Below are 19,584 nucleotides of genomic sequence, written 5' to 3' on the forward strand. Positions count from 1 at the left end.
AGAGTGAGCCCGTGGTTCATCCAGAGGTTCAGGAGGCAAAGGTTCAAAACTCAAGAGCATGAAGAAATACCTGAGGGTTAGTAAGTGATCAGAGTCAGAAATGAATGCACAAACGTGTAAAAAAGAAGTGGAATAACAAATTAAAAAAGGTACATAGCAACGTATACCAACATTACCAAATAGAAACTTCGGAAAACTGCAAGAAAAGGTAATAAGGCTGAAGATCAAAGAAAAGAATCTAATTAAAAATGACGAGGAAGTCTGCAAGGAGAAAAAAAAAATACATAGGGAGGCATTCTCGCAGTTATAAAAAACACTGAGAAAAAGACAGAAAGGAAGAGTAGTCTAACAATTACAGGATGCAATACACACAAAGAAAATGAAAAAAAAGAGCACCCAAGATACCTCAAAAACAATGAAACCAGACTACATCTCTCTATAGATTCCTTGAGTTTGAGTTGTGGCAGAAGAACTGAGTGAACCAACTTCTGCGGTCTTAATAAAGTCGACTGAAAATTAACAGCTGTTGGAAGTCTGGAAAACAACGAAGATAGTGCTGGTATTTATAAGACAAACAGGAAGCATTAAACTACAGGTGAGTGTCACTGACATACATAATACGTAAAGTTATGGAAAATTTTATCAGAAGACTGGTGGAGCACCTGAATAGAAGCGAATTCATAAACATCAAAGATGATCTTAGAGATGGAAAATCTTATCTCATAAATCTGCTAGAATTCTATGATAATGTAGCGAAAGCTCGACAGGAAGACGGATAAATGAACTTAAGAAGGCGCTTGATACAGTACCTCATTCGAGGCAAAAACCAGAGGAACAGGTAAGAATAACAGGGAGAGCATTACAGTGGATCTAAGAATAATTACCTGGAAGGAAGCAGCGAGGAGGTATCACTGCGGGGGAGTGTGACGAGTTTGGTTTCACAAGTCCAGAATTTATATCAGTATTGATTTATGAGTACATAAACAACATCACAGAATAAATCGGGTCAGAGGTGTTCCTGCTCGCGGATGTGAAATTAACGAACATTTAACCCTAACAAATGCAAGGTTATGAAAACGGGGAGAGGCAAATCTCCCTGAAATATATTGATATTGGAGTGAACATCTCACATGAGGTGCACATCAACAGAATAACTGGCGTATCAAACGTGAGACTCTCAAATCTACAGGTAGCTGTCAAACACCTCGTCGACAAGGCAGTATTCATGGCCTAATTCACAGGATATTTCAAGCCTATCTGCTAAAGCATGATAAAGCACGTAAAGCATGAAAGCACGTAAAGCATGTAAAGCATGATAAAGCACGTAAAGCTGTAAAGAATGATAAAGCACGTAAAGCTGTAAAGAAATACGATTAGCAACGAGACTAATGCCAGAGTAAGAGGTACGAGCTACAAGGGGAGACAAATGGGAGGAAGGACAAGGTCTCAGGGGTCACATAATTGCGAGGTACAAAATACTGAGAAGAATAGATAAGGTTGACGGGGCGAGTTTGCATAAAAGGCGGATCTCAGGTACTTGACGGTACAACTGAAAGGTAAAAACATAGTTAAGTAACAAGGATGTTAAGAAATATTTCTTTGGTCTTGGAATGGTCAAGAATTAGACCGACCTAGACAGGAAAATGATAGAAGCGGGATCCATGTATTATTTTAGGAATAAGCTTGATAAGTCTCAAGAAGTCAGGAGGGCGAGAGAGAGATAGAGAGAGAGAGAGAGAGAGAGAGAGAGAGAGAGAGAGAGAGAGAGAGAGAGAGAGAGAGAGAGAGAGAGAGAGAGAGAGAGAGAGAGAGAGAGAGGGAGAGAGAGCCCAGTAGCGGTCAGCGAAGAGGCGGAAATGGAAGGGGGAACAAAGACTCGACCCCAGCAACCACAAATAGCTGAGTTCAAATAGGTAAATACCCTGTGACGTCACATAGGTATATACTACCCCAACACATCAAAACCCACCACCACCACCACCACCACCACCACTACCACCACCACCACCACCACCACCACCTACCTACTTTCCTCTCACCATCGACCTTTCCACTCACAGCCTGCAGCAGAAAAGCCTCGTCCTGAGACAGAGTCTCGAAGTGCAGAATGTAGTCGAAGTGAAGCTGACAAGTGGAGCAGAACGTGTAGTAAGGAGCCCAGTGCTCATTGAACGGTCTGTTGTTGTCGGCCTCGTCTATCAGGTAGTCCACGAATTCACTGAAGGTCGGAATGCACTTGCCTATGAAATTCACTTGGCTAAACTTATTTTTAATAGTACACCTTAGGGACCTGTAACAGAATTATTATTAGTAGTAGTAGTTGTAGCAGTATTTTTATTATTATCATTATTTTTATCACACAGGCCGTCTCCAACCGACACAGGGCGTCCTAAAAAGAAAACTAAGTTTTTCTTAGAACATGTAGTAATGCATACAGGAGATGGGGTTACTAGCCCCTTGCTCCCGGCAATTTAGTCGCCTCTTACGAGACACTTGGCTAACGGAGGAGGAATTCTTTTCAACTTCTCCATGGAGATGAAAGGGAATAAACAACAAGAATACAGAAAGCAGAAGAAAACTCAGATGGGTGAGTATACTTTGTTGCAACCCCTGAATGGGTTACAATGATTATTATGTATATATATAATGTATATTATCTTTTCATATAATTTTATATTGCTTATATTTGCGATAATAGCTAAATCGTAAATGTATGACTTTATATTATTATTTGACTGTTATATTGTTATTTGACTTATGTTGTTAGGATGTACATATTAAGTGCTCAGTTCAAGTCTTGATTGTCAAATTACTGTAATTATCGCTTGTCGCTCGTTATACTGCCGGCTTCTGAGCTGTGCTGTCCACGGGGCTATCACGTGATCGAGGGGGGGGGGTGTCCTCACCTCTCGTGAAGTATTCAGTCTGCTCTAGACTCTCTTGGTGGTTGGACAGATTGTCTGTCTCATTATTCTTGTTAGTTCTGTAGAACTCTGTTCACAGAACATTGTATAGACTTAGTGATTTTCGATGTTGTACTGAGGTTGTGTGTCACATAGACACTCTGAACATCTCAGGTCCTTAGCTATAGCTTATGACCTAATTTGTACTGGTTTCTGTGTATTGTCACAGTCAGGGTTTTTCCTATGCTGAACTTAGATTCAGTAGTATGGGAGTTTTGTAACTTTTGTGGAGGATCTGCTGATGGTCCCTACTTAGTGTCGTTATATTATCTCCTTGATCCTGATTGTGTCGCAGTCGCTTGTTATATGGCTATTGGGCTTAGCATTCTTTTCATTGTTCAAGCAGACTGTTCTGGTTGCCAGTCGGTCAAGAAATTAGTTTATGTGAGGACTTTGTCAGTCACTTGTTTAAGTCTAGTCGAGTCGTGAGACATAGTGAACTACTTAGAGCACTTACACGCATACACAAACTTACTTGTACATATTTGTAATATCTTATTAAATGTTAATGTACCAGACGGTACTTAAGAATTATAAATGTGATATGTGCTTTCAACACAATAATATTGAACTCGAGAGATTGATTTTATTTTGATTACTGTGATTAATTTAATTTAATTTAATTTGATAATATACCTCTAGACTTAATAAATTTATTAAATTTTAATTTCTCTAGTTAGTAGCCTACCAGTTGTAATCCTGAAGCACTATTGAATAATACTGAATTTTAATGGATAATTGGACAAGGATACTGACTACTTGTTACGAAAACCCAGTAACAGGCTGGATGCTAGAAGGGCAGTCCTTTCTAGTATTCACTGGAGATCTCTAAGCATTTAGAATCGCGATTTTTGTAACAAATGGGGGCCTGTCCGGGAGGCTCTTGATCCAAGGTGTTGGAGAAATTGTCCAGTTTGACATACTAGTACTTCTATGGTCAAACACTTTGAGTACTTTCCTAATCTGAAGACTTTGAGTTTAGTCTTGTACAACATACCAGGTGGATGTATGTACTTGACTGAGTCTCTTGATCCAAGGAGATGGAAATACTGTTTATGAGTTGTAGCTCTAAGACAACCAACACTAAAATTCCTATTAGGATTATAGTTTCCCATAATCACTCTCTCGTAGTACAATTATTTTTGTGATGTATGCCAAAGTGAAACAGTTAATTGATACTCTGACTTTGTCTGAGTTAAGTACATTAAAACTTCAGATTTGTTGGCGAGTAGCCAAATATCTCGGTGTGACGTATAACAGGAATTACACCACAGAAATTGTCAGAGCATTAATTAAAGATATGTTGTTTCCTGCTCATACAGAGATGTCTGATTATGATTCAGATTCAGAAAGCCTAGTGTCACAATTAGGAAGTATGGCTCTATTTGAAGTTGAAGAAAGAGCAACTAGAGCAGAAGTGAGCCTAGTGTCTGAGCCTAGTGTAGATCAGTTCTCGCTCGCTCCTTCCTTCACTGACACTATAGTACAGAGTATAGCTGTTAGTATGACACAGCCTAATACTAGTACAGTGTATGATACACCTGTATCTACTTATCCTAGACCAGATCTAGACTCTCTAGAGACGGCTGGACCAAGTGTCCGACCTAAGGACCGTCCAGACCATGTTAATTTCCCTACTCCTCCATTACCCACTGGTCCTATCTCTCAGGAACAGTTTGAGAGGTTAGAACGCCTCATTATGTTGCAGACTGCACAAATAGAGGCTCAGAGGAAATTGAACGAAGAAGATTTTCAGAGAGAAAATGTTCGTCTGGGAAGACAACAGACTGATAGATCACAGGACACATTTAATGTGCAGAAAGCTGCATCCATGGTTCCTAAGTTTTTTGAAAGTGACTTAGACATATTTTGATGTGTTTGAGAACCAGGCACGTGCTATGAACTGGCCACGTAAGCACTGGGCAACATTGTTGCATACTGCTTTGACGGGAAGAGCTCAAACCTGTACTGCAGCTTTGCCATTTACCAAGTACATTAGTTATGACGCTGTCAAACAAACAATTCTAGAGACGTATAACTTGTTACCTGTAAGTTATCAAAGAGCATTTCGTACGTTACAACGACGACAAGATCAAACTTGTGTAGAGTTTGCTCGTGAGAAAAAAGTTGCATTTCAGAGGTGGTGTAGGTCTGCCAAGTGTAACAACTACGACAGTCTTGTTCAGTTGTTACTACACGAAGAGTTTAACAACTGTATGTCTGCTGACATACAAGAATATCTGATCGATCATACTACCTCGGATATTCTGGAAACTGCAGCATTAGCAGACAATTACGAGATTTCACACAAACTTGTACTTACTAAAACACAGAGAAACAAGGTAACTAAAGATTGTCCTAGAAGTTGGCAACATAAATCAGCTGCTCATTGCCGGCCTGATGTACCTGCTACTGTAACTTCTCGTACCTTTACCAGGAAAACTCACAATCCTGAATCTGTCTCTGTGGCTAGACAGAAATCTGATATCGAGAAGAAGAAAGTTAAATGTACCTATTGTAACAGAAAAGGACATACTAGAGAGTATTGCTATAAGTTAGAAAGAGATACGAGAAACAGTCGTGCGGCTGGCGCCCCCACTCAAGTCGTATCCTCTTCCGAGCAACAAAGACACCAAAATCCTAGCAATTCCTCTTATCCTACTGTTTTAGATAATGTTACTCAGGATAGATGACTAGCGTCAGAAAGTGTATCTGACGAAAAGATTCGTTCAGCGATGAGTCGATGAGTCCTTACTTTTCGAGAGGTAAAGTAGGATTTGACGAATCACATCTAACTGAGATAATTACTTTCAGAGACACTGGCAGTTATCTCACCTTATTAAGAGAAGATGTACTGCCCATAACTGATGATACCTATTGTAAGATAGATGTATTGTTAGAAGCCTATGGTGGGGCTGTTATAAAAGTGCCTCTGCACAAAGTTTACATTGAAACAAGCTATTATACTGGTTATATTTCAGTGGGTATATCCAGTGGTGTATTTCCCATCAGGTCAGTGGACTTGTTGATAGGGAACGATATCCTTCATGCTGGTATATGTAAAGAACCACTTGTGATTGATAATAACACTGATGATAATTATGCCATTGAAGCTTGTAGAGAGAAACCTATTTTATTTCCTCTCAGTGCAATTACTAGAGCTATGTCAAAGATACAACAAACATCCTTGTCTCCTGTTGAGTTAGTGGATGACAATGATTTGGGGTTGAATATGTTGTTTAGTGACGCTCTGCGCCCAGGATCATTAACACTGACTCCCCCCGGTCATCAACCTAGTCAAGACACAACTGACGTTAAATTTCTTACTCATGATGATTTAATCAAGGATCAGTTTGTTGATCAGTCACTGGAAAGACTGAGAGATATAGCAGTTACTGAGAGTGAAGCAAAGGATCTCAATAATTGTTACTATTACAGTAACGGTGTACTGATGGAGAAAAATACATGTAAGTTGTCAGCTGATAGTGTTTCCACCACAGTCAAGCATTTCGTAGTGTTACCAGTTACATTTCGTGAACAAGCCATTGATTTTGCTCACAATAGTCCCATAGGAGGACATTTGGGTGTCAAGAAGACACTTGGTAAACTGGCAAAACATTTTACTTGGCCAAAGATGAAGGAAACAGTAGCTGATCATGTGCGACGTTGCCACGTGTGTCAAGTGACAGGCAAGCCAGCGCACACACCTCCACCTGCGCCTCTCATTCCTATCACCGTGCATGGTGAACCATTCTCACGTCTTATTATTGATTGTGTTGGTCCTTTGCCTAGAACCAAACTAGGAAACCAATACTTATTTACTATTATGGACGCTGCAACACGCTATCCCGAAGCTATTCCTATGAGAAAAATTAATGCTCGTGCTATTGTGAGAGCGCTGAGGAAATTTTTCTCCCAGGTTGGATTGCCACGAGAGATACAATCAGATCAGGGATCTAACTTCACTTCTAAGATCTTTCGAGAAGCATTATCCCACCTAGGAATAAAGTCTGTACTTTCAACCAGTTATCATCCACAGTCACAAGGTGCTCTAGAGAGATTTCATCAGACACTGAAGTCCATGATGAGAGCTTATTGTGAACATTTTTCTAGAGACTGGGATGAGGGTATACCTTTTCTTCTGTTCGCTATGAGAGAAAGTGAGCAAGAAAGTCTCGGATTTAGTCCATTTGAATTAATATTCGGACACCAAGTGCGTGGTCCTCTCGCAGTGTTAAAAGACGTGTGGACAGGAAAATCAAATCCATCATTGAGTACTTCACCTTCATTAATGCAGCAACATTTGACAGCCGCTAGAGAGCTAGCTTCGAAAAACCTAGTTTCAGCCCAAGCTAGAATGAAGCAACATTATGACAAGCGCGCTGTCTCTCGTTCTTTTAAAGCAGGAGATAAGGTGATGGCTCGGAAATTAGTACCAGGTCATGCTCTACAAGCCAGGTATGATGGTCCCCTGGAAGTAGTGAAAAGGCTTAGCGACGTAAATTATTTGGTACGTACGCCTGGGAAAAAGAAATCTAATCATGTGTACCATGTTAACCAGCTCAAGACATACTATGCTAGTCCTCTACCTACTACTTCTATTCTTCCTAGGACAGAGGAAGAAAACGTCAGTCTACCTGACATCTCTAGAGATATAGAGGTTCGTTTAGAAAATTCTGTGACTCTACAATTACTAGACGATTTTCTTAGTAACCGTGGGAGTGATAAAGCTGGTGATATTAAAAACATGATTTTGCATTTCCCTAAATTGTTCGGTGATGTTCCTAAGCGTTGTACTCTAGGTGTACATGACGTTGATGTACAGGGAGCATCACCCATTAAGCAATCACCATATAGGATGAGTCCAACAAAGCATAAGGCATTGAGAGAAGAGGTTGATTTTCTGTTATCTCACGGGCTTATTGAGCGCAGTAAAAGTCCATGGGCATCTCCCTGTATTTTAGTGCCTAAACCTGACGGTAGTTTCAGGATGTGCACTGATTACAGGAAAGTGAACTCTGTCACCTTGCCTGATGGTTATCCTCTGCCTCGCATTGACGACCTTATTGATCGTGTGTCAGGAGCCCAGTTTGTCAGCCGTTTAGATCTCTTACGAGGCTATTATCAAGTCCCGCTTACTGAACGTGCTCAAGAAATATCTGCTTTTACTGTTCAAGATGGATTGTTTAACTACCTCGTCACCCCCTTCGGCCTATGTAACGCGGCTTCTTCATTACAACGTATAATGAACGAGTTGACCCACAACTTAGAAGGAGTAGAAGCCTACCTTGACGACTTAGTGGTGTACAGTGACGAGTGGGAACAGCACTTGACGCGTCTCAGAGCATTGTCTGAGAGACTGGCGCACTACAACTTCACTGTTAACTTAGCTAAATGTAGTTTTGGTCAAGCCAAGATTACCTATCTAGGCTTTTGTATCGGCCAAGGTGAGGTTGCTCCTATTGAGGCTGAGGTTCGTGCAATTTCTGAATTTCCAGTGCCACAGGATAGGAAAGGAGTACAGAGATTCCTGGGTATGGCAGGATATTATCGCAGGTTCTGTCCAAACTTTTCTCAGATTGCTGCTCCTCTCACTGAGCTTACTAGTAGCAAAGTTCATTTCACCTGGACTAGAGATTGTTCAGACTCGTTCAAAAGGTTGAAACGTTTGCTCTCCTCTGCTCCTGTGTTGAAGAGTCCTAATTTCAATCTTCCCTTCTTTTTACATATAGATGCGAGTGGTTATGCAGTGGGCGCTGTGCTGCTCCAACAGTCAACATCCACTGATATTCTCCATCCTATATGTTACTATTCATCTAAGCTTAAACGACACCAGAAAAATTATGCCACTATTGAGAAAGAGGCTCTAGCTCTTGTGGTGTCCTTGGAACATTTTGACGTGTATTTGGGCACTTCCCCATTTAAAATTAGCGTTTTTTCAGACCACAATCCACTCACTTATATTAATACTATGAAGCGTAAAAATGCTAGGATCATGAGGTGGGCCCTCAGAATCCAACCTTATTCTATTAGTAAAAAACACATAAGTGGTCATTGTAATGTAATTGCTGACGCTCTGTCTCGTCCTTAATAATTATCAGTTACATTAAATTAACGTAATTTTATGCCCAAATACCTTTTGTTTCTTGCTATGTCAAATTCAGTAAAGTAACTTAATCCCTCCAGCCCATATTAACTATATATACTCATGTCATGTCTAATTATTATATTTATGTATTCACAGTATTGTTGTGTGAGGAGGAGACAAGCTGAGTGTTGAGTGGGTAGTGTGGTGCGGGTGATGTACTGCGTGACGCAACACTGTCCTGTCGCAGACCCCCCCCTTCACTACACACCTTAAGCTGTTTCATACTCAGATGTTCATACTGCCTCGCATTCCACAACCACTACTTAAGAGTGGAATGCAGTCTCCTCTACTATGATCGAGCCTCAGTGCCCTGCTCGTCTACGCTATCCTGTCTCTACACTGATGTACATAACCACGAGTATGCAGAGATACGATACTGTGTACTGCCCTAGTACTAGGGGCATATCCTAGTGACAGACACTGTGAAATTGTAGAGGTGCTTGGCACAAGAGAGACTTTGATTAATATTTATATTAAATTGTATTGATATGAGTAATCAGTAATAATGTGAAAGACATTAATGCAACTCCTAGTGCGACCGTCTGTCGTTTTGGGGGGGTGTTGCAACCCCTGAATGGGTTACAATGATTATTATGTATATATATAATGTATATTATCTTTTCATATAATTTTATATTGCTTATATTTGCGATAATAGCTAAATCGTAAATGTATGACTTTATATTATTATTTGACTGTTATATTATTATTTGACTTATGTTGTTAGGATGTACATATTAAGTGCTCAGTTCAAGTCTTGATTGTCAAACTACTGTAATTATCGCTTGTCGCTCGTTATACTGCCGGCTTCTGAGCTGTGCTGTCCACGGGGCTATCACGTGATCGAGGGGAGGGTGTCCTCACCTCTCGTGAAGTATTCAGTCTGCTCTAGACTCTCTTGGTGGTTGGACAGATTGTCTGTCTCATTATTCTTGTTAGTTCTGTAGAAATCTGTTCACAGAACATTGTATAGACTTAGTGATTTTCGATGTTGAACTGAGGTTGTGTGTCACATAGACACTCTGAACATCTCAGGTCCTTAGCTATAGCTTATGACCTAATTTTGTACTGGTTTCTGTGTATTGTCACAGTCAGGGTTTTTCCTATGCTGAACTTAGATTCAGTAGTATGGGACTTTTGTCACTTTTGTGGAGGATCTGCTGATGGTCCCTACTTAGTGTCGTTATATTATCTCCTTGATCCTGATTGTGTCCCAGTCGCTTGTTATATGGCTATTGGGCTTAGCATTCTTTTCATTGTTCAAGCAGACTGTTCTGGTTGCCAGTTGGTCAAGAAGTTAGTTTATGTGAGGACTTTGTCAGTCACTTGTTTAAGTCTAGTCGAGTCGTGAGACATAGTGAACTACTTAGAGCACTTACACGCATACACAAACTTACTTGTACATATTTGTAATATCTTATTAAATGTTAATGTACCAGACGGTACTTCAGAATTATAAATGTGATATGTGCTTTCAGCACAATAATATTGAACTCGAGAGATTGATTTTATTTTGATTACTGTGATTAATTTAATTTAATTTAATTTGATAATATACCTCTAGACTTAATAAATTTATTAAATTTTAATTTCTCTAGTTAGTAGCCTACCAGTTGTAATCCTGAAGCACTATTGAATAATACTGAATTTTAATGGATAATTGGACAAGGATACTGACTACTTGTTACGAAAACCCAGTAACAGGCTGGATGCTAGAAGGGCAGTCCTTTCTAGTATTCACAGGAGATCTCTAAGCTTTTAGAATCGCATTTTTTGTAACATACTTGTACGTGCAAACGCATGTGTAGTACGACCTAATTGTAAGTAGAAGTAACGAGATGCACCTGTTATCTTGATTGTTTATGAGACAGAAAAAAGAAATCAGGAATCCAAACACTCTGCAAATGAATTACAGGCTTCCGTTTAACACTAATTTGACAGGACGGTAGTATCTCCCAGGGTGATTGATGTCTACCAGCCTACTACCACAGGACGGTAGTACCTTCCTGGGTAGTTGTTGTTTACTAACCTACTGCCACAGGATGGTAGTACCTCCCTGGGTGGTTGTTGTCTACCAACCTACTACAACAGGACGGTAATAGCTCCCTGGGTGATTGCTGTCTACCAACCTACTACCAAAGGATAGTAGTAGCTCCCTAGGTGGTTGTTGTCTACAACCCTACTACCACAGGATGGAAGTACCTCCCTGGGTGGATGTTGTCTACCAACCTGCTACCACAGGATAGTAGTACCTCCCTGGGTGGTTGTTGTCTACCAACCTACTACCACAGGATGGTAGTACCTCCCTGGGTGGTTGTCTGCAAACTTACTACAACAGGATGGTAGTATCTCCCTGGGTGGTTTTTGTCTACTAACCAGCTGCCACAGGATGGTAGTACCTCCCAGGGTGGTTGTTGTCTACCAACCTACTACCACAGGATGGTAGTACCTCCCTGGGTGGTTGTCTGCCAACTTACTACCACAGGATGGTAGTATCTCCCTGGGTGGTTGTTGTCTATCAACCTACTACCACAGGATGGTAGTACCTCTCTGGGTGGTTGTTGTCTACCAACCTACTACCACAGGACGGTAGTACCTCCCTGGGTGGTTGCTGTCTACCAACATCCTACCACAGGACTGTAGCAGCTCCCTGGGTGGTTGTTGTCTACCAACCTACTACCACAGGACGGTAGTACCTCCCTGGGTGGTTGTTGTCTACCAACCTACTACCACAGAACTGTAGTACCTCCCTGGGTGGTTGTTGTCTACCAACCTACTACCACAGGACTGTAGTAGCTCCCTGGGTGGTTGTTGTCTACCAACCTACTACCACAGGAGGGTAGTAGCTCCCGAGGTGGTTGTTGTCTACCACCCTACTACCACAGGACGGTAATAGCTCCCTGGGTGGGTGTTGTCTACCAACCTACTACCACAGGACGGTAGTAGCTCCCTGGGTGGTTGTTGTCTACCAACCTACTACCACAGGACGGTAGTAGCTCCCTGGGTGGTTATTGTCTACCAACCTACTACCACAGGACGGTAGTAGCTCCCTGGGTGGTTGTTGTCTACCAACCTACTACCACAGGACGGTAGTAGCTCCCTGGGTGGTTGTTGTCTACCAACCTACTTCCACAGTACGGTATTAGCTCCCTGGGTGGTTGTTGTCTATCAGCCTACTACCACAGGACGGTAATAGCTCACTGGGTGGTTGTCGTCTACCAACCTACTACCACAGGACGGTAGTAGCTCCCTGGGTGCTTGTTGTCTACCTAGCTACTACCACAGGACGGTAGTAGCTCCCTGGGTGGTTGTTGTCTACCAACCTACTACCACAGGACGGTAGCAGCTCCCTGGGTGGTTGTTGTCTACCAACCTACTACCACAGGATGGTAGTAGTTCCCTGGGTGGTTGTTGTCTACCAACCTACTACCACAGGACGGTAGTACCTCCCTGGTTGGTTGCTGTCTACCAACCTACTACCACAGGACTGTAGTAGCTCCCTGGGTGGTTGTCTACCAACCTACTATCACAGGACGGTAGTAGCTCCCTGGATGGTTGCTGTCTACCAACCTACTACCACAGGACGGTAGTACCTCCCTGGGTGGTTGCTGTCTACCAACCTACTACCACAGGACGGTAGTACCTCCCTGGGAGGTTGTTGTCTACCAACCTACTTCCACAGGACGGTAGTAGCTCCCTGGGTGGTTGTTGTCTACCAACCTACTACCACAGGACGGTAGTAGCTCCCTGGGTGGTTGTTGTCTACCAATCTACTACCACAAGACGGTAGTACCTCCCTAGGTGGTTGTTGTCTACCAACCTACTACCACAGGACGGTAGTACCTCCCAGGGTGGTTCTTGTCTACCAACCTACTACCACAGGACGGTAGTACCTCCCTGGGTGGTTGTTGTCTACCAACCTACTACCACAGGAAGGTAGTAGCTCCATGGGTGGTTGTTGTCTACCAACCTACTAACACTGGACGGTAGTAGCTCCCTGGGTGGTTGCTGTCTACCAACCTACTACCACATGACGGTAGTAGCTCCCTGGGTGGTTGTTGTCTACCAACCTACTACCACAGGACGGTAGTAGCTCCCTGGGTGGTTGTTGTCTACCAACCTACTACCACTGGACGGTAGTAGCTCCCTGGGTGGTTGCTCTCTACCAACCTACTTCCACAGGATGGTAGTACCTCCCTGGGTGGTTCTTGTCTACCAACCTACTACCACAGGACGGTAGTACCTCCCAGGGTGGTTTTTGTCTACCAACCTACTACCACAGGACGGTAGTATCTCCCTGGGTGGTTGTTCTCTATCAACCTACTACCACAGGACGGTAGAAGCTCCCTGGGTGGTTGTTGTCTACCAACCTACTACCACAGGAGGGTAGTAGCTCCCTGGGTGGTTGTTGCCTACCAACCTACTACCACAGGACGGTAGTAGCTCCCTGGGTGGTTGTTGTCTACCAACCTACTACCACAGTACGGTAGTAGCTCCCTGGGTGGTTGTTGTCTATCAACCTACTACCACAGGACGGTAATAGCTCCCTGGGTGGTTGTCGTCTACCAACCTACTACCACAGGACGGTAGTAGCTCCCTGGGTGGTTGTTGTCTACCTACCTACTTCCACAGGATGGTAGTAGCTCCCTGGGTGGTTGTTGTCTACCAACCTACTACCACAGGACGGCAGTACCTCCCTGGGTGGTTGTTGTCTACCAACCTACTACCACAGGACGGTAGTAGCTCCCTGGGTGGTTGTTGTCTACCAACCTACTACCACAGGATGGAAGTACCTCCCTGTGTGGTTTTTGTCTACCAACCTACTACCACAGGATGGTAGTAGCTCACTGGGTGGTTGTTGTCTACCAACCTGCTACCACATGACGGTAGTACCTCCCTGGGTGGTTGTTCTCTACCAACCTACTACCACAGGACGGTAGTACCTCCCTGGTTGGTTGTTGTCTACAAACCTTATACCACAGGACGGTAGTAGCTCCCTGGGTGGTTGTTGTCTACCAACCTACTACCACAGGACGGTAGTAGCTCCCTGGGTGGTTGTTGTCTACCAACCTACTACCACAGGAGGGTAGTAGCTCCCTGGGTGGTTGTTGTCTACCATCCTACTACCACAGGATGGTAGTAGCTCCCTGGGTGGTTGTCTACCAACCTACTACCACAGGACGGTAGTAGCTCCCTGGGTGGTTGTTGTCTACCAACCTACTACCACAGGACGGTAGTACCTCCCTGGGTGGTTGTTGTCTACCAACCTACTACCACAGGACGGTAGTAGCTCCCTGGGTGGTTGTTGTCTACCAAACTACTACAACAGGACGGAAGTACCTCCCTGGGTGGTTGTTGTCTACCAACCTACTACCACAGGACGGTAGTAGCTCATTGGGTGGTTGTTGTCTACCAACCTGCTACCACAGGACGGTAGTACCTCCCTGGGTGATTGTTCTCTACCAACCTACTACCACAGGACTGTAGTACCTCCCTGGTTGGTTGTTGTCTACCATCCTACTATAACAGGACGGTAGTACCTCCCTGGGTGGTTGCTGTCTACCAACCTACTACCACAGGACGGTAGTAGCTCCCTGGGTGGTTGTTGTCTACCAACCTACTACCACAGGACGGTAGTAGCTCCCTGGGTGGTTGTTGTATACGAACCTACTACCACAGGACGGTAGTAGCTGCCTGGGTGGTTGTTGCCTATCAATCTACTACCACAGGACGGTAGTACCTCCCCGGGTGGTTGTTGTCTACCAACCTACTACCACAGGACGGTAGTAGCTCCCTGGGTGGTTGTTGTCTACCAACCTACTACCACAGGATGGTAGTAGTTCCCTGTGTGGTTGTTGTCTACCAACCTACTAGCACAGGACGGTAGTAGCTCCCTGGTTGGTGGTTGTCTACCAACCTACTACCACAGGACTGTAGTAGCTCCCTGGGTGGTTGTCTACCAGCCTACTACCACAGGACTGTAGTAGCTCCCTGGGTGGTTGCTGTCTACCAACCTACTACCACAGGACGGTAGTACCTCCCTGGGTGGTTGTTGTCTACCAACCTACTACCACAGGACGGTAGTACCTCCCTGGGTGGTTGTTGTCTACCAACCTACTTCCACAGGACGGTAGTAGCTCCCTGGGTGGTTGTTGTCTACCAACCAACTACCACAGGACGGTAGTAGCTCCCTGGGTGGTTGTTGTCTACCAACCTACGACCACAGGACGGTATTAGCTCCCTGGGTGGTTGTTGTCTACCAACCTACTGCCAAAGGAATGTAGTAGCTCCCTGGGAGGTTGTCTATCAACCTACTACCACAGGACGGTAGTAGCTCAAAGGGTGGTTGTTGTCTACGAATCTACTACCACAGGACGGTAGTAGCTCCCTGGGTGGTTGTTGTCTACCAACCTACTTCCACAGGACGGTAGTAGCTCCCGGGGTGGTTGTTGTCTACCATCCTACTACCACAGGACGGTAGTAGCTCCCTGGGTGGTTGTTGTCTACTAACCTACTACCACAGGACGGTAGTAGCTCCCTGGCTGGTTGTTGTCTACCAACCTACTACCACAGGACGGTAGTACCTCCCTGGTGGTTGTTGTCTACCAACCTACTACCACAGGACGGTAGTAGCTCCCTTGGTGGTTGTTGTCTACCAATCTACTACCACAGGACGGTAGTACCTCCCTGGGTGGTTGGTGTCTACCAACCTACTACCACAGGACGGTAGTAGCTCCCTGGGTGGTTGTTGTCTACCAACCTACTACCACAGAACGGTAGTACCTCCCTGGGTGGTTGTTGTCTACCAACCTACTACTACAGGACTGTAGTAGCTCCCTGGGTGGTTGTTGCCTACCATCCTACTACCACAGGACGGTAGTAGCTCCCTGGGTGGTTGTTGTCTACCAACCTACTACCACAGGACGGTAGTAGCTCCCTGGGTGGTTGTTGTCTACCAACCTACTACCACAGGATAGTAGTAGCTCCCTAGGTGGTTGTTGTCTACCACCCTACTACCACAGGATGGAAATACCTCCCTGGGTGGTTGTTGTCTACCAACCTACTACCACAGGACTGTAGTACCCCCATGGGTGGTTGTCGTCTACCAACCTACTACCACAGGACTGTAGTACCTCCCTCGGTGGTTGTTGTCAACCAACCTACTACCACAGGACTGTAGTAGCTCCCTGGGTGGTTGTTGTCTACCAACCTACTACCACAAGAGGGTAGTAGCTCTATAGGTGGTTGTTGTCTACCAACCTACTACCACAGGATGGTAGTAGCTCCCTGGGTGGTTGTTGTCTACCAACCTCCTACCACAGGACGGTAGTACCTCCCTGGGTGGTTGTTGTCTACCAACCTACTACCACAGGACAATAGTAGCTCCCTGGGTGGTTGTTGTCTACCAACCTACTACCACAGGATGGTACTAGCTCCCTGGGTGGTTGTTGTCTACCAACCTACTACCACAGGACGGTAGTAGCTCCCTGGGTGGTTGTTGTCTACCAACCTACTACCACAGGACAATAGTAGCTCCCTGGGTGGTTGTTGTCTACCAACCAACTACCACAGGATGGTAGAAGCTCCCTGGGTGGTTGTTGTCTACCAACCTCCTACCACAGGACGGTAGTACCTCCCAATGTGGTTGTTGTCTACCAACCTACTACCACAGGACGGTAGTACCTCCCTGGGAGGTTGCTGTCTACCAGCCTACTACCACAGGACGGTAGTACCTCCCTGGGTGGTTGTTGTCTACCAACCTACTACCACAGGACGGTAGTACCTCCCTGGGGGGTTGTTGTCTACCAAGCTACTACCACAGGACAGTAGTAGCTCCCTGGGGGGTTGCTGTTTACCAACCTACTAGCACAGGACGGTAGTAGCTCCCTGGGTGGTTATTGTCTACCATCCTACTACCACAGGACCGTAGTAGCTCCCTGGGTGGTTGTTGTCTACCAACCTACTACCCCAGGACGGTAGTACCTCCCTAGGTGGTTGTTGTCTACCAACCTACTACCACAGGACGGTAGTACCTCCATGGGTGGTTGCTGTCTACCAACCTACTACCACAGGACGGTAGTACCTCCCTGGGTGGTTGTTGTCTACCAACCTACTACCACAGGACGGTAGTAGCTCCATGGGTGGTTGTTGTCTACCAACCTACTACCACAGGACGGTAGTAGCTCCCTGGGTGGTTGTTGTCTACCAACATACTACCACATGACGGTAGTAGCTCCCTGGGTGGTTGTTGTCTACCAACCTACTACCCCAGGACGGTAGTAGCTCCCTGGGTGGTTGTTGTCTATCAACCTACTACCACAGGACGGTAGTAGCTCCCTGGGTGGTTGCTGTCTACCAACCTACTACCACAGGACGGTAGTACCTCCCTGGGTGGTTGTTGTCTACCAACCTACTACCACAGGACGGTAGTACCTCCCTGGGTGGTTGTTGTCTACCAACCTACTACCACAGGACAGTAGTAGCTCCCTGGGTGGTTGTTGTCTACCAACCTACTACCACAGGACGGTAGTACCTCCCTGGGTGGTTGTTGTCTACCAACCTACTACCTCAGGACTGTAGTAGCTTCCTGAGTAATTGTTGTCTACCAACCTACTACCACAGGACGGTAGTAGCTCCCTGGGTGGTTTTTGTCTACCAACCTACTACCACAGGACGGTATACCTCCCTGGGTGGTTGTTGTCTACCAACCTACTACCACAGGATGGTAGTAGCTCCCTGGGTGGTTGTTGTCTACCAACCTACTACCACAGGACGGTAGTAGCTCCCTGGGTGGTTGTTGTCTACCAACCTACTACCACACGACGGTAGTAGCTCCCTGAGTGGTTGTTGTCTACCAACCTACTACCACAGAATAGTAGTAGCTCCCTATGTGGTTGTTGTCTACCACCCTACTACCACAGGATGGAAGTACCTCCCTGGGTGGTTGTTGTCTACCAACCTGCTACCACAGGATAGTAGTACCTCCCTGGGTTGTTGTTGTCTACCAACCTACTACCACAGGATGGTAGTACCTCCCTGGGTGGTTGTCTGCCAACTTACTACCACAGGATGGTAGTATCTCCATGGGTGGTTGTTGTCTATCAACCTACTACCACAGGACTATAGTAGCTCCCAGGGTGGTTGTTGTCTACCAACCTACTACCACAGGATGGTAGTACCTCTCTGGGTGTTTGTTGTCTACCAACCTACTACCACAGGACTATATTAGCTCCCAGGGTGGTTGTTGTCTACCAACCTACTACACCAGGATGGTAGTACCTCCCTGGGTGGTTGTCTGCCAACTTACTACCACAGGATGGTAGTATCTCCCTGGGTGGTTTTTGTCTACTAACCAGCTGCCACAGGATGGTAGTACCTCCCAGGGTGGTTGTTGTCTACCAACCTACTACCACAGGATGGTAGTACCTCCCTGGGTGGTTGTCTGCCAACTTACTACCACAGGATGGAAGTATCTCCCTTGGTGGTTGTTGTCTATCAACCTACTACCACTGGATGGTAGTACCTCTCTGGGTGGTTGTTGTCTACCAACCTACTACCACAGGACTATACAAGCTCCCTGGGTGGTCTTTGTCTACCAACCTACTACCACAGGACGGTATACCTCCCTGGGTGGTTGTTGTCTACCAACCTACTACCACAGGATGGTAGTAGCTCCCTGGGTGGTTGTTGTCTACCAACCTACTACCACAGGACGGTAGTAGCTCCCTGGGTGGTTGTTGTCTACCAACCTACTACCACAGGATGGTAGTAGTTCCCTGGGTGGTTGTTGTCCACCAACCTACTACCACAGGACGGTTGTACCTCCCTAGGTGGTTGTTGTCTACCAACATACAACCACAGGACGGTAGTACCTCCCTGGGTGGTTGTTGTCTACCAACCTACTACCACAGGACGGTAGTACCTCCCTGGGTGGTTGTTGCCTACCAACCTACTACCACAGGACGGTAGTACCTCCCTGGGTGGTTGTTGTCTACCAACCTACTACCACAGGACGGTAGTAGCTCCCTGGGTGGTTGCTGTCTACCAACCTACTACCACAGGACGGTAGTAGCTCCCTGGGTGGTTGTTGTCTACCAACCTACTACCACAGGACGGTAGTACCTCCCTGGGTGGTTGTTGTCTACCAACCTACTACCACAGGACGGTAGTAGCTCCCTGGGTGGTTGCTGTCTACCAACCTACTACCACAGGACGGTAGTACCTCCCTGGGTGGTTGCTGTCTACCAACCTACTACCACAGGACGGTAGTACCTCCCTGGGTGGTTGCTGTCTACCAACCTACTACCACAGGACGGTAGTACCTCCCTGGGTGGTTGTTGTCTACCAACCTACTACCACAGGACGGTAGTAGCTCCATGGGAGGTTGTTGTCTACCAACCTACTACCACAGGACGGTAGTACCTCCCTGGGTGGTTGCTGTCTACCAACCTACTACCACAGGACGGTAGTACC

The 19,584-nt window shown here is 45.4% G+C and overlaps 1 protein-coding gene across 6 annotated transcripts in view; it reads right to left on the bottom strand.

Annotated features, from left to right (window-relative positions):
- Positions 1-19,584, bottom strand: part of LOC128698449 (carbohydrate sulfotransferase 11-like) — a 174,503-nt gene that overhangs the window by 18,939 nt on the left and 135,980 nt on the right. For 5 of the 6 annotated variants that reach the window (XM_070096830.1, XM_070096827.1, XM_070096825.1 and 2 more), the window contains one exon: positions 2,059-2,290. In XM_070096830.1, the coding sequence (XP_069952931.1) occupies positions 2,059-2,290 (232 nt within the window). Of the gene's footprint in view, positions 1-2,024; positions 2,291-19,584 lie in introns of all 6 variants that reach the window. The other variant, XM_070096829.1, reaches the window with a different exon arrangement.

Source organism: Cherax quadricarinatus, chromosome 55 (assembly GCF_038502225.1).
Source record: "Cherax quadricarinatus isolate ZL_2023a chromosome 55, ASM3850222v1, whole genome shotgun sequence".
In the NCBI taxonomy this organism is placed as follows: Eukaryota; Metazoa; Arthropoda; class Malacostraca; order Decapoda; family Parastacidae; genus Cherax; species Cherax quadricarinatus.